Genomic DNA, 12,811 nt, shown 5'->3' with positions numbered 1-12,811 from the left:
AACTGAATATGCTAATAATAAGAAAAAATTATAATGTATTAGGTATATAATATTCTTTTATATGGAAATATATTTGTTGCATGTTATCTTACAACATTTAGAAATCAGCTAGAAGCTGGATACCATTGGTCCATGACTATAATCAGAGCTTCTAAGAAGGCTGAGATCTGAGAATCATAATTTGAAGCTAGTCCAGACAGACAAATCTAAGATACTCATTTCAATTAACTAGCCAAAAGCTGAAAGTGGAGGTGTGGCTCAAGTGGTAGAGTGCCTAGTGAAAAAACGAAATGATCAAGATGCTGAGGTCAAGCCCAGTAGTGGCCAAAAACAATCATCTAGAAATATCTGGGTCATCTCTCAATATGCTTAAAAAAGGTTTCATTATACTTGTAAATTTAAGTCAGAGTGTACTCAAAGAGACATCAACAAGTGAACACTCAGATTGATGGGTTGTATTTCCACACAGATCTCTATTACATATTATGGTAGAACTAGCATCACCATCGTTTTTTATCATGGTGAGAGTTCAAGGATTTAAATATTAATCTTGTGTCTACTAATCAAAATCGAGAAGCTAAAACTTGTGATTAAACTTCTTCACAAACTTGAGAGAACTGTTCTTTATAATGATTTTCTTCCAAATGTGATTTTACAGTGCAGTTTTTCTTACTATAAATGAATTATTAGAGAGGAACTATCCCAATAATCTCCATTGTTTATTCATGTTGTAGATCTTAGAATTTCTTACTAAAGTCTGTCTGTATGTATTTTTCTTAGTTTATTTTTCCTTTTTCCTCTTCACTTCCACTAATAGCTGATTTAAACTTTTATGGTGTTGGAAGCTTTGCTGACTTCTGTAGCCTCCATTACTGTGTAGGCAAGTAAGACTTTTAAGAGAAATAGTTCTATGCTAAGTTTGGCATGCCACCCTCCTTAAACCATTTTTGCATGCAAATGCGCATCCTAACAGACGCATGAAGTTGCTAGATTTGAGTTAGTCTTGCATTTCTGAAGTTGAGATCTTATTTTTCCAAATGAATTACTTTTCTATTTAGTAAATTTTCTCATTAGTAAATTACTTATTAATTACTCAGAAGAAAGTTCCTCCTTTCTAGATTCAGGTATTCCATATTTATTTAGAAGTTGATGTTTTGTTTTTTTTATCTACTTTTTTATATTTTCATAAGTCACACTGACTGTTCTTTACATTTTGTGTTAGTAGTGGGCTATGAGTCCCACACTTAATGCTATACAAAATGAGAAGAGAAAATAAGAAAAGACCATTATGACTTGTGAGGAAGGAGTTGATTAGAGGAAGCATTCTTTTGTTATAGGAATACATCATTGTTGGTTTTTTGTTTGTTTGTTCTTTTTATAATAAATGAGCCTGGGTTGGAAGAATTTCTTTTCATAAAAGATAAAATGAGGGGAAGGATATTTGAGGCCTAGGCATTCCACAAAAAGGAGGATTTAACAAAGGCTATCTAATCCTATAGTTTGGGTGCTTGCATGTAGAGTTAAGAATGCATGTTAACAGACATTTGTTTTATTGCATATTGGGAAACTTTGTCTTTAGTGTTTTAGAGAAGAATAGAAAGCTAACTATTGATACTTTTTTCTTGCTCTCTGTAGCTAAATTTGTACCTATGCTCACCTTTTACAACCTGTTAACTATCTCTTAAACTGCCCTTTTGATCATTAATTTTCTCTGAAATACATTCTAGATTTCTAACAGCTTTATTAAAAAATGATTATGCTTTAACCTTTAAGTACATGCCTGTATTTCTTTTTTCTGAGTTATTTCTCACTATTCAGTGTTGAAGAAAAAAGTTCCTCATTTAACATGTAGTTTATTTACCTAGGTTGGATTATCTCAAGATGCCCAGGATCAAATGAGAAAGATGCTTTGCCAGAAAGAGTCTAATTACATCCGTCTTAAAAGGGCTAAAATGGACAAGTCTATGTTTGTGAAGATAAAGACATTAGGAATAGGAGCATTTGGTGAAGTCTGTCTAGCAAGAAAAGTAGATACTAAGGCTTTGTATGCAACAAAAACTCTTCGAAAGAAAGATGTTCTACTTCGAAATCAAGTTGCTCATGTTAAAGCTGAAAGAGATATCCTGGCTGAAGCTGACAATGAATGGGTAGTTCGCTTATATTATTCATTCCAAGATAAAGACAATTTATATTTTGTAATGGACTACATTCCTGGGGGTGATATGATGAGCCTGTTAATCAGAATGGGCATCTTTCCAGAAAATCTGGCACGATTCTATATAGCAGAACTTACCTGTGCAGTTGAAAGTGTTCATAAAATGGGTTTTATTCATAGAGATATTAAGCCTGATAACATTTTGATTGATCGTGATGGTCACATTAAATTGACTGACTTTGGCCTGTGCACTGGGTTCAGATGGACACATGATTCCAAGTACTACCAGAGTGGTAAGTAAACTTACACAAATTATTTTAGTTCACAAGAATGTTACTTATGCAGTAAAACTTAAGTAAAATTTGTGATGGTGTCATCACTGAATGGGAGCCAGAAGACCTGAGGGGGTCAGGTCTTCACTGTTGGATAAATAGACTTACAGATTTATAAAAAGAAAGAATGTACTTAATATTCTAAATACTATTAACTTTTTTTGGTGTGTGTGTGTTGGGGGGGGGATGTTGTTGTTGTTGTTTTGTTGGCTGTAGGGCCTGAACTATGGGCCTGGGCTCTGTCCCTCAGTTCTTCAGCTCAGGGCTAGCCTTCTATCACTTCAGCCACAGCACCACTTCGGCTTTTTTTTTTTTTTTTTCTGCTTATGTGGTGTTGAGGAATCAAACCCAGAGCCTCAGTGGTAGAGGCAAATACTCTACCACTGAGTCACCCTCCCAACTGTGTGTGTGGTTTTGTGTGTGTGTTGTTGTTGTGTTGTTGTTGGTGGTGGTGGTCATGGTCATGGGGCTTGAACTCGGCGGCCTGGGCACTGTCTATGAGATCTTTTTTGGTGATATAATTTTTTTTTTTTTTTGGTCGTGGGGTTTGAACTCTGGGCCTGGGCGTTGTCCCTCAGCTCTTCAGCTCAAGGCGAGCGGTCTACCACTTGAGCTACAGCGCCACTTCCTATGAGATCTTTTTTTTTATAGTTAATTTTATTGTAAAGGTGATATACAGTCAGGTTACAGTTACATACATTTCTTTTCAAACAGTGGTACCCCCTCCCTTATTTTCTCCCACTTTCCCTCTCCCCATCTCTGAGCTCTTTTGTTCAAGGATAGTACTCTACCACTTTGAGCCATGGTACTGCTTCCAGTTTTCTAGTGGTTTATTTGGAGAGAAGAGTCTCACAGACTTTTCTGTCCAGGCTGGTTTCAAACCACAATCTTCAGATCTCAGCCTTCTGAGATCTGAATTACCGGCATGAGCCACCAGCACCCATTATGTTTTATAATATTGGTGTCCTGTAATCCTAAAATATTCCTGCTTGGAATAAAGCAGCACTGCTTTGCAAATGTGAAAATGACTAAATATCTGAACTCTTTCTCTTCAGTTTCTGCACTTAGCACTATTAACATTTTTAAGATAATGTCTTGTGTGTGTGTGTGTGTGTGTGTTTAGTTTTGTTTTTAACCATAGTAGGTTTTGAACTCAGGACATCGCACTTGCTAAATAGGCAGTCTACCATTTGAGGCTTTCTGCCAAACACCTTGAGTTAGCTTCTTTGTAAAAATTTGTTATTTTGAAGTAGAAGGCATCTTTTAAAAAATAATTTGTGTGTTTATAGGCTGGGAATGGGGCTTGAACTCAAGATCTCACACTCACTGGGTTTGCTTGTTTACAGCTGACATACTACCACTTGAACCATACCTCCAGCTCTGCATTTTTTTTCCCTTTTTTTTTTTTGTCTGTCCTGGGGCTTGAACTGGGCCTGGGCACTCAGCTCTTCAGCTCAAGGATAATGTTCAACCATTTTGAGCCACAGCACCACTTCCAATTTTCTGGTGGTTAATTGGAGATAAGAGTTTTGGGGACTTTCCTGCCCATGCTGGCTTTGAACTGCAATCCTCAGATCTCAGTCTCCTGAGTAGCTGGGATTATAGGCATGAGCCACCGGCTCTCGGCTATGTTTTTGTTTTTTGCAGGTCCTGGGGCTTGAACTCTGGGCTTGGGCTCTGTCCCTAAGCTTCTTTTGCTCAAGGTTAGTGCTCTACCACTTGAGCCATAACTCTACTTCCAGCCAGTTTATTGGAGATAGGAATCTCATGGAGTTTTCCTGCCCTGGTTGGCTTCAAACTTCAGTACTCAGATCCCATCTTCCTGAGTAGGTAGGATTACAGGCGTGAGCCACGAGTGCCTGGCTGAGTCCTGGATTTTTGTTGGGACAGATTATTTTTGTTGTTGTTGGTTAATTGGAGATGGAGTTTCTTAGGCTTTTTGCCCAAGCAGGCCCCGAACTGAGATCTTCAGGGTCTCAGCCTCCTGAGTAGCTAGGATTCCAGGTGTGAGCTACTGGTGTAATCTGGCTCTGTCCCTCAGCTCTTCAGCTCAAGGCTAGTGCTCTACCACTTGAGCCACAGCACCACTTCCAGCTTTTTCTGCTTATGTGGTGCTGAGAAATCGAACCCAGGGCCTCATGTATGCAAGGCAAGCACTCTACCACTGAGCCACCTTCCCAGCCCCTTAAAAATAATTTTTAAATGGAGCCCCATGTCCATAAGTTAAATAAGTATTTTATAAGCCATTAAACAATCACTTCCTTTTTTTCTCAAAGCTATACATTATTTCAGAACTTTTTGACTAGATTTCTCTCCATTTTTGTCATATATGTATATATCCCTAAATAATACATTTTTCCTATTCTTGAAACTTTATTTAAATGTAATCATTGTATATGTATTCTTATATATTAATATCTTGTTTTTATCTTTTATATTTTTCTCATATCTTTTTATTTCTTCATGTTTATATTTTATCTTTTATATGTTATTTATCTTTTTACTATTTAGAATTTTTTGTATAACTATCATACACCTATTTCTCTAAACACTTTATGTACATGACTGTTTAATCATATGACACTGTGAAGCAGGTTGAAGAAAATGAGGCTTACTTAGGTGAAGGTACTTGCCCAAGGTCAGAAAGAAGTTAAATGTAAGGGCTAGGCTTTGAACCTAGGTTTGTCTGATTACAGGGCCCATGTTATTTTATTTGGTACTACACTACACTGCATCATCAAGAACCCTTGAAGCCTTAATGGAAGTGTAAGTTGATCTCACATTTGTTGAATACTTACTCTCTAGTAGGTATATTCTAACAATGTTTACAACAATCCTCCCAAGTATTTAATTAAAGTATTATTAACATAGCACTTTCTGTGCTACTGTGAAGGAAAGCAGATTGATATGTAATGAATAGTATTTATTGTATTTACTTAGGGTTCATATTTAAGATATTCCTTGGCTGTATTCCAGTGTGTGTGTGTGTGTGTGTGTGTGTGTGTGTGTGTGTGTGTGACTTCCAAGTCCTTTTTTTTTTTATTGACATTGGCTTGAACTCAAGGGTGGTGCTCTACTCCTTGTATACTTCCACTTACAGCTTTTTGCTGGTTAATTGGAGTCAGTTGCCTCATGGATTTTTCTGCCTGGGTTGGCTTCAAACCTCTATCCTCAGATTTTTGCCTCCTTAGTAGCTAAGACTACAGGCGCTAGCTAGTGGTACCTGGCTTTTCCTAATGATTTTTTCCTCCATACCCTCCACATCTAGTTCATCCATCAACAACCCTGTTTATTCCTCCTCAAAAATATAATATCCTGAATCTATTAACTGTTCACTTCTCTGCACTTCATTATCACCATGCTAGTTCAAGCGTACCTGATTGGTCTATTTTCACTATTCCTATAGTCTGTTCTCTACAATGTGGCCTGAATTTTCTTTCTTTTCCTTTTTAAAAATAAAATTACTTTTTTGTCTCAAACTCTCCACAATCTTTTCACTGTACAGCCCATGTGCACTGGGTTTTCCATTTCTAGCCATTCTCTCCATCATTATCTGTACTAGTTTTCATTGATTGGATTTTGTTATAGAAAGTCCTAGCTGGGTGCTGCTGGCTCATGCTTGTATCCTAGATACTCAGGAGGCTGAGATCTGAGGATCCTAGTCTGAAGCAGACTAGGGGCAGAAAAGTCCGTGGGACTCTCATCTCAATTATCTATTCAGAAAAGGCTGGAAGTGGTTCTGTCGTTCAAATGGTAGATCACTAACCTTGAACAGGACTTTCCCCCAGGACTGGGGGTGGGGGGGAGGCAGAGGGAAATCCTCACCTGGCTTACATATTTTTGTCCTTGTTTTTTACATCTTAGCAAATACAACCATTGTAGTTACTCTTCCCCAGCCACCCAATGTAATGTAGCTATCTAGTTACACTTGGTTCATCATCTGTAGGACATTTCACTGTTTCTCTTTGTTGTTGTTTTTTTTTGTGTGTGTGCTGGTCATGAGACTTGAACTCAGAGCCTAAGTGCTTTTTTTGCTCCAGGCTTATACTCTACCACATGAGCCACAGCTCCACTTCTGGATTTCTGGTGGTTAATTGGAGATAAAAGTGGGCTGGGAAGGTGGCTCAGTGGTAGAGGGCTTGCCTTGCATGCATGAGGCCCTGGGTTCGATTCCTCAGCACCACATAAGCAAAAAAAGAAAAAAGTGGTACTCTGGCTCAAGTGGTAGAGCGCTAGCCTTGAGCTGAAGAGCTGAGGGACAGAGCCCAAACCCAGAGTTCAGGCCCCATGACCAGACCCCCCCCCAAAAAAATTGGAGATAAAAGTCTCATGAACTTAGCAGGCTTTGAATTGCAATGCTAGCCTTCTGAGTAGCTTAGATTCCAGGTATGAGTCACTGGCGCCTAGTTTTTGTTTTTGTTTTTTTTATGAGCAAATCTAAATTTATTTTAATGTCATCTTAAATACCTCCTAAGTTAGAAGGAGCACCTAGTTTCCTGGGACAGCATACCAGAGGTTTTGAAATCTGTCTCCCCTACAAACCCTAACAATTATCCAATCTAAGCCCAAGCTTCAGAAGGTCAATTGTTTCTTTAGTCTGCTACTATTTTTCTGTGTGTGTTTTTTGTTGTTGTTGTTGTTCTTTTGTTTAAAGAGATGGTGTGTCTTCAGACATGCATTGTACCATTTAGCTATACCTGTAGGTTCATCTTCAATTTTTGTTGTTGTTAGTGGTGGTGGTGGTGGTGGTGGTGGTGGTGGTGGTGGTTGTGGGGCTTAAACTCGGGCCCTATGTGCTGTCCCTGAGTTCTTTTGCTTAAGACTAGCATTCTACCACTTTGAGCCACAGCACCACTTCAATTTTCTCATGTCTAATTGGAAATAAGAGTCTCATGGCCCTTACTGCCCAGGCTGGCTTCAAACCATGATCCTCAGGTCTCAGCTACTGAGTAGGATTACAGGCATAACCATCAGTGCTTGCTTGGCACCCATCTTCACTATTGTTTCCTACATATGTATTTATTTGTTATGTTTCTTTTCTTACAAAGAATATATGCTTGTCTTATTTATTGTCAATTGTCAAATAAATGAAAGCACAATAAATTTTATTTGAAAATTTGTCCAGAGAAATAAAAAGCAGTATGAATTACAGTAAGTTTACCAGCCCATGTTTTAGATTATCATCATGTAATACTGAGTAAATTATCGAGTGTTGTGTTTTCTTAGTTTAAAAGTTTTCTTCTTTGTATCTCAGAAAACAGGCCTTGGTTAGTAATGAACACCATGAGTGATTTGACATACTTTATATTTTAATTTCTCACAATGGAAAATACTACCCACCCTAAATCATGATTATAAAAGGTTTAACACACTGTTTGTTTTTGTCCTTGTTGCTTTTACTTAAGTTTTCTTCTTTACAGGTGACCATCCACGGCAGGATAGCATGGATTTCAGTAATGAATGGGGTGATCCTTCAAACTGTCGATGTGGAGACAGACTAAAGCCCCTAGAGCGGAGAGCTGCACGCCAGCACCAGCGATGTCTAGCACATTCTTTGGTTGGGACTCCCAATTATATTGCACCTGAAGTGTTGCTACGAACAGGTAAGGAAAGCATTTAGTCTCCTATAATCTTACTAGGCATTTAGATTAGTCAAAACTTATACTGCCTTTTTTTCAAGTTTATGATAAAAGTATTGAGTTGACAATATAAATTGATGGTTTAATGTTGATTTAATGAATTCTGAGCATATTTAAAAGAATGCTAATGAATAACTGTAGTTTTGGTATTTTACCTTAGGATATACACAGTTATGTGATTGGTGGAGTGTTGGTGTTATTCTTTTTGAAATGTTGGTGGGACAACCTCCTTTCTTGGCACAAACACCATTAGAAACACAAATGAAGGTAAGGTATAGAATCTATATCAAAAGAATTCTCACAAAGTTCCTGAACCAGAGACCTTTATGTACAGCACAAAACAGTACTTCTGTGTATATTCTTTATGTAAACTACCTGAGGCTTGAAGTGTTGCACATTTTTTTCAGATTTTTGAATATTTGCACATACATGATGTAATATTAGGGATGAGACCCAAGTCTAAACATGAAGCCCATTTATGTTTGATAGGCCCATTAGACACATAGCCTGAAGACAATTTTGTGCAATATTTTCATGTACTTTTATTTTTTAAATTTTATTTTACTTTTTACTATAAAGGGCCTTGTGCCCTTTTTATACTCTTGATTATCATGAGGAATGGAATCAGGACCATCACATCAGCACTCCAAAAGTTTTGTATTTTAGAATATTTCACATTTTGGAATTGGGGATTAGAGGTGTTCAACATGTATTTCACATAGAGAAGTTAAAGACTGAATTTGTAGCTGGACATTGCGATGCAAACCTGTAATCTCAGCTACCTTAGAGGTTAGGGAAGGAGGATCAAGAAAGAGTTCAAGGCCAAGCCAAGCACTGGTGGCTCACACCTATAATCCTAGCTACTGAAGAGGCTGAGATCGGAGGATTGTGGTACAAAAGCTAGCCTGGGCAAGAAAATCTGTGAGACTCTTATCTCAACTGAATTACAGAAAGAGCTGGACATGGAGCTGTGGCTTAAGTGGTAGAGCACTAACTAGCCTTGAACCAAAAGGAGCTCAGGGACAGCACCCAGGCCCAGAGTTCAAGCCCCAGGATTGGACCAAAAAAAAAAAAAAAAAGAGTTCAAGGCCAGCTAGATGAATGCTATTCTTTTTTCGTGTGTGTACTGGTATCAGAATTTTGAACTCAGAACCCTAGACTCATTTTTTAGCTTTTTCGTTCACAGATGGCACTATACAGTTGAGCTAAGCCTTCAGTCCACCTTTTTTGCTGGTAGTTGAAGATATTCTCTTGGACGTTTCTGCCTAGGCTGGCATTGAACTGTGATCCTCAGATTTTATCCTCCTGAGTAGGATTACAAGCATGAGCCACCAGTACCCAGTGTCATCCTCTTCTTTATATATCCCATCCCCTTGATTTGGAATGTATTCCTTTTCTTCTGTGTTTCACAGCTTTCTTTCTGAAGCTTGATTAACTCTGGATCATTCTTAGTCTTTGAGTGTGTCTTAACATTTTTTCTGTAACCTAACCCAAGGTGTAACTACCTCTTTCATAGCATTTAATATTTTAAAACATCTTTTGCAATTTCTTTTTTTTTTTTTTGGCGGGGGTGAGGTGGGGTGGGTATGCAGTAGTAGGCCTTGGCCTTGCACTTGATTTGCTTGTTTGCTTGTCTGGCTGGTGGTCTACAATTTGAGTCATACTTCCAGCTCTGTTTTTATTGTTTTGGAGATGAGGTGTTACAAACTTTTCCTACTGGCTGGATCTCAGCTTCCTGAGTAGTAGGATTACAAGCATGAACCACCAGCACCCCACTAGAACTTCTTACAGTGTTACCCAGCTGATAACATATTTTATCAGGCTTGTATATTATATCTTTGTAATATCATATAAATACATTGATATATTTGTGTATATATGTATGTATATATGTGTGTGTGTGTGTGTAAGTATATTTGTATATGTGGGAGGAGGAAGATAGAAAAGAGAGGAGAGAAGGCAGGAAAGAAGAAAGGATTTTCCCTTTACTAGAAATACAGTCAAAGGGCTGGGAATGTGGCTTAGCAATAGAGTGTTTGCCTAGCATGCATGTAGCCCTGGGTTTGATTCCTCAGCACAACATAGACAGAAAAAGCTGGAAGTGATACTGTGCCTCAAGTGGTAGAGCTCTAGCCTTGAGCACAGAGGCCCAAGGACAGTGCCCAGACCCTGAGTTCAAGCTTCAGGACCAGCAAAAAACAAAAAACAAACAAACGAAATACAATCAAATATATAAAGAACACTCAATAGTAAGGAAACAAGTCAGTAAAGATTGCAGCCTGGACAGAAAAGTCTTTGAGATTCCATCTCCAATTAACCAGCAAAATTCTAGACTGGAGGAGTGATTCAATGGTAGAGTACCAACTGTGAACAAGAAAGCCAAGTGAGTTTGAGGTTCTGAGTTCGAGCTTCAGTACCAGCACACATGCAAAGTATTAGAAATACTATAGTAGAAGTAAATATGTGATGCAGGAGAAGCAGAGTAGTAGTGGTAGTTAGTAGTAGTAGTAGTAGTAAACTAGTAGTTTCTACCAGAAGGGTTAACAGAGGCAGTAAAAACTTATTGACAGGGCTGGGAAGGTGGCTCAGTGGTAGAGCGCTTGCCTTGCATGCATGAGGCCCTGGGTTCAATTCCTCAGTACCACATAAGCAAGAAGAAAAAAGCCGGAAGTGGCGCTGTGGCTCAAGTGGTAGAGCACTAGCCTTGAGCTGAAGAGCTGAGGGACAGGGTCCAGGCCCAGAGTTCAGGCCCCACGACCGGACCCAAAAAAAAAAACAAAAACAAAACAAACTTATTTACAGTCTCGTGGTATACATTTGCTATTTGAGAGGAAAAGATAGGAGAAAAGTTTTTTTCCAGCATTAATTTATTAGTAATGGTCTAGAGTGGTAAAATAGCATGTAAGTTATTTATTATTATTAATTATTATTATTATTTGGTCAGTTATAGGGCTTGAACTCTGGGCTTGGGCGCTCTCCCTGCACTCTTCAGCTCAAGGCAAGCACTTTACCTCTTGAGCCATAGTGCCACTTCCGGTTTTCTAGTGGTTTTTATTGGAGTTAAGAGTCTTACATACTTTCCTGCCCGGGCTGGCTTTGAACTGCAAACCTCAGATCTCAGCCTCCTGAGTAGCTAGGATTTACAGGCATGAGCCACTGGCTCGCGGCTATGTTACTTTTTTTTAAATAGCCCAATAAGATATTTGGTATAAAACTCAGAAGAAATTTTAGTTTTCCTCTCTTCCTAGCAATTCTACTTGTCTATTAGTTTGTGTTGTGGTACTTGAAGCTAATTTTTTTTTAACTTTTTAAAGGTTATCAACTGGCAGACTTCTCTCCACATTCCACCACAAGCCAAATTAAGTCCTGAAGCATCTGATCTCATTATCAAACTTTGCCGAGGACCAGAAGACCGCTTAGGGAAGAATGGTGCTGATGAAATAAAAGCTCATCCATTTTTTAAAACAATAGATTTCTCCAGTGATCTGCGACAGCAATCAGCTTCATATATTCCCAAAATCACACACCCAACAGACACATCAAATTTTGACCCTGTTGATCCTGATAAATTGTGGAGTGAAGATAATGAGGAAGAAAACGTAAATGACACTCTCAATGGATGGTACAAAAATGGAAAACACCCTGAACATGCTTTCTATGAATTTACCTTTCGGAGGTTTTTTGATGACAATGGCTACCCATATAATTATCCAAAGCCTATTGAATATGAATATATTAATTCACAAGGCTCAGAGCAACAGTCCGATGAAGATGATCAACATACAGGCTCAGAGATAAAAAATCGTGATCTAGTGTATGTTTAACATATTAGGAAAAATTGTAATGAAGATTTGCAAAAAGGCCTGAAACGCAGGAATTTTTGAAGTTTTGAGAATAAATGTATGCAAATGTGGCAGAGCTATATACCTGTACTCTGTGCACAATATTTTTATTTTCCTAAATTATGGGAACTCATTTTAAAATGTTAATTTATTCCACCCCTTTTAATCAGTAATTTAGAAAAAAACTGTTATAAGAAAAGTAAATTATGAATTGAATATTATAGTCAGTTTTTGGTACTTAAAGTACTTAAAAAATAGTATTGTGTTTAAAAGGAGAAGCCTGGTATCTATTTGTATATATACTAAATAATTTTAAAATTCAAGAGTTTTTGAAATTTTTTGAAAGACAGTTTGTTTTATCTTGCTTTAACCAAATATGAAACATACCCATATTTGCAGAGCTTTTTTTCTCCTGTAACCTTACTTTTGGTACAAAAAAAAGCTTAAAAAATTAAGCCATCATTTTGGAGAGTATTCCCAGGCTAATGATAATTGGTCTAAGTCACATCCTGGAGCTAAAACATACAGAGTGAAAATGTTCATCACTCCTCCTTACCAGAATAGTTAATCTCCTAGTTTTCTTCTCAGTAACTATTGGCTTTAAAAGAAGCCATAGCACTACTAATTTTGACTCCATGTTGATCTTAAAGCTGCTTCCAGGTTTTAAAAGGGAACAAAGTTACCATAGTCAATAATTTCAAAAGTTATGGTCTTTCTTTCATGTTTTCACATTGAAATTAGGAAAATGTTTCTATGCTTAGTAAACAAATATTCAGTGTATAATTGCTAACCAGCAATTATTTTTGATATTCACTTAATATTTTTTCATGGAGCTGGGGATGT

At 37.7% G+C, this 12,811-nt stretch overlaps 1 protein-coding gene across 1 annotated transcript in view; it reads left to right on the top strand.

Annotated features, from left to right (window-relative positions):
- Lats1 (large tumor suppressor kinase 1) overlaps nt 1-12,400 on the top strand; it is a 28,650-nt gene extending 16,250 nt beyond the window's left edge. The window contains exons 5-8 of the mRNA XM_042676951.1: nt 1,866-2,448; nt 7,908-8,090; nt 8,287-8,393; nt 11,441-12,400. Of these exons, the coding sequence (XP_042532885.1) occupies nt 1,866-2,448; nt 7,908-8,090; nt 8,287-8,393; nt 11,441-11,950 (1,383 nt within the window). The 3' untranslated portion in view covers nt 11,951-12,400. The remainder of the gene's footprint in view (nt 1-1,865; nt 2,449-7,907; nt 8,091-8,286; nt 8,394-11,440) is intronic.
- The last annotated feature ends 411 nt before the right edge of the window (nt 12,401-12,811 follow it).

Source organism: Dipodomys spectabilis, unplaced genomic scaffold, assembly GCF_019054845.1.
Source record: "Dipodomys spectabilis isolate Male_0828 unplaced genomic scaffold, ASM1905484v1 ptg000001l, whole genome shotgun sequence".
Classification (NCBI taxonomy): Eukaryota; Metazoa; Chordata; class Mammalia; order Rodentia; family Heteromyidae; genus Dipodomys; species Dipodomys spectabilis.
The sequence above is the reverse complement of the archived record's forward strand: the minus strand, read 5'-3'. Positions and strand labels throughout refer to the sequence as shown.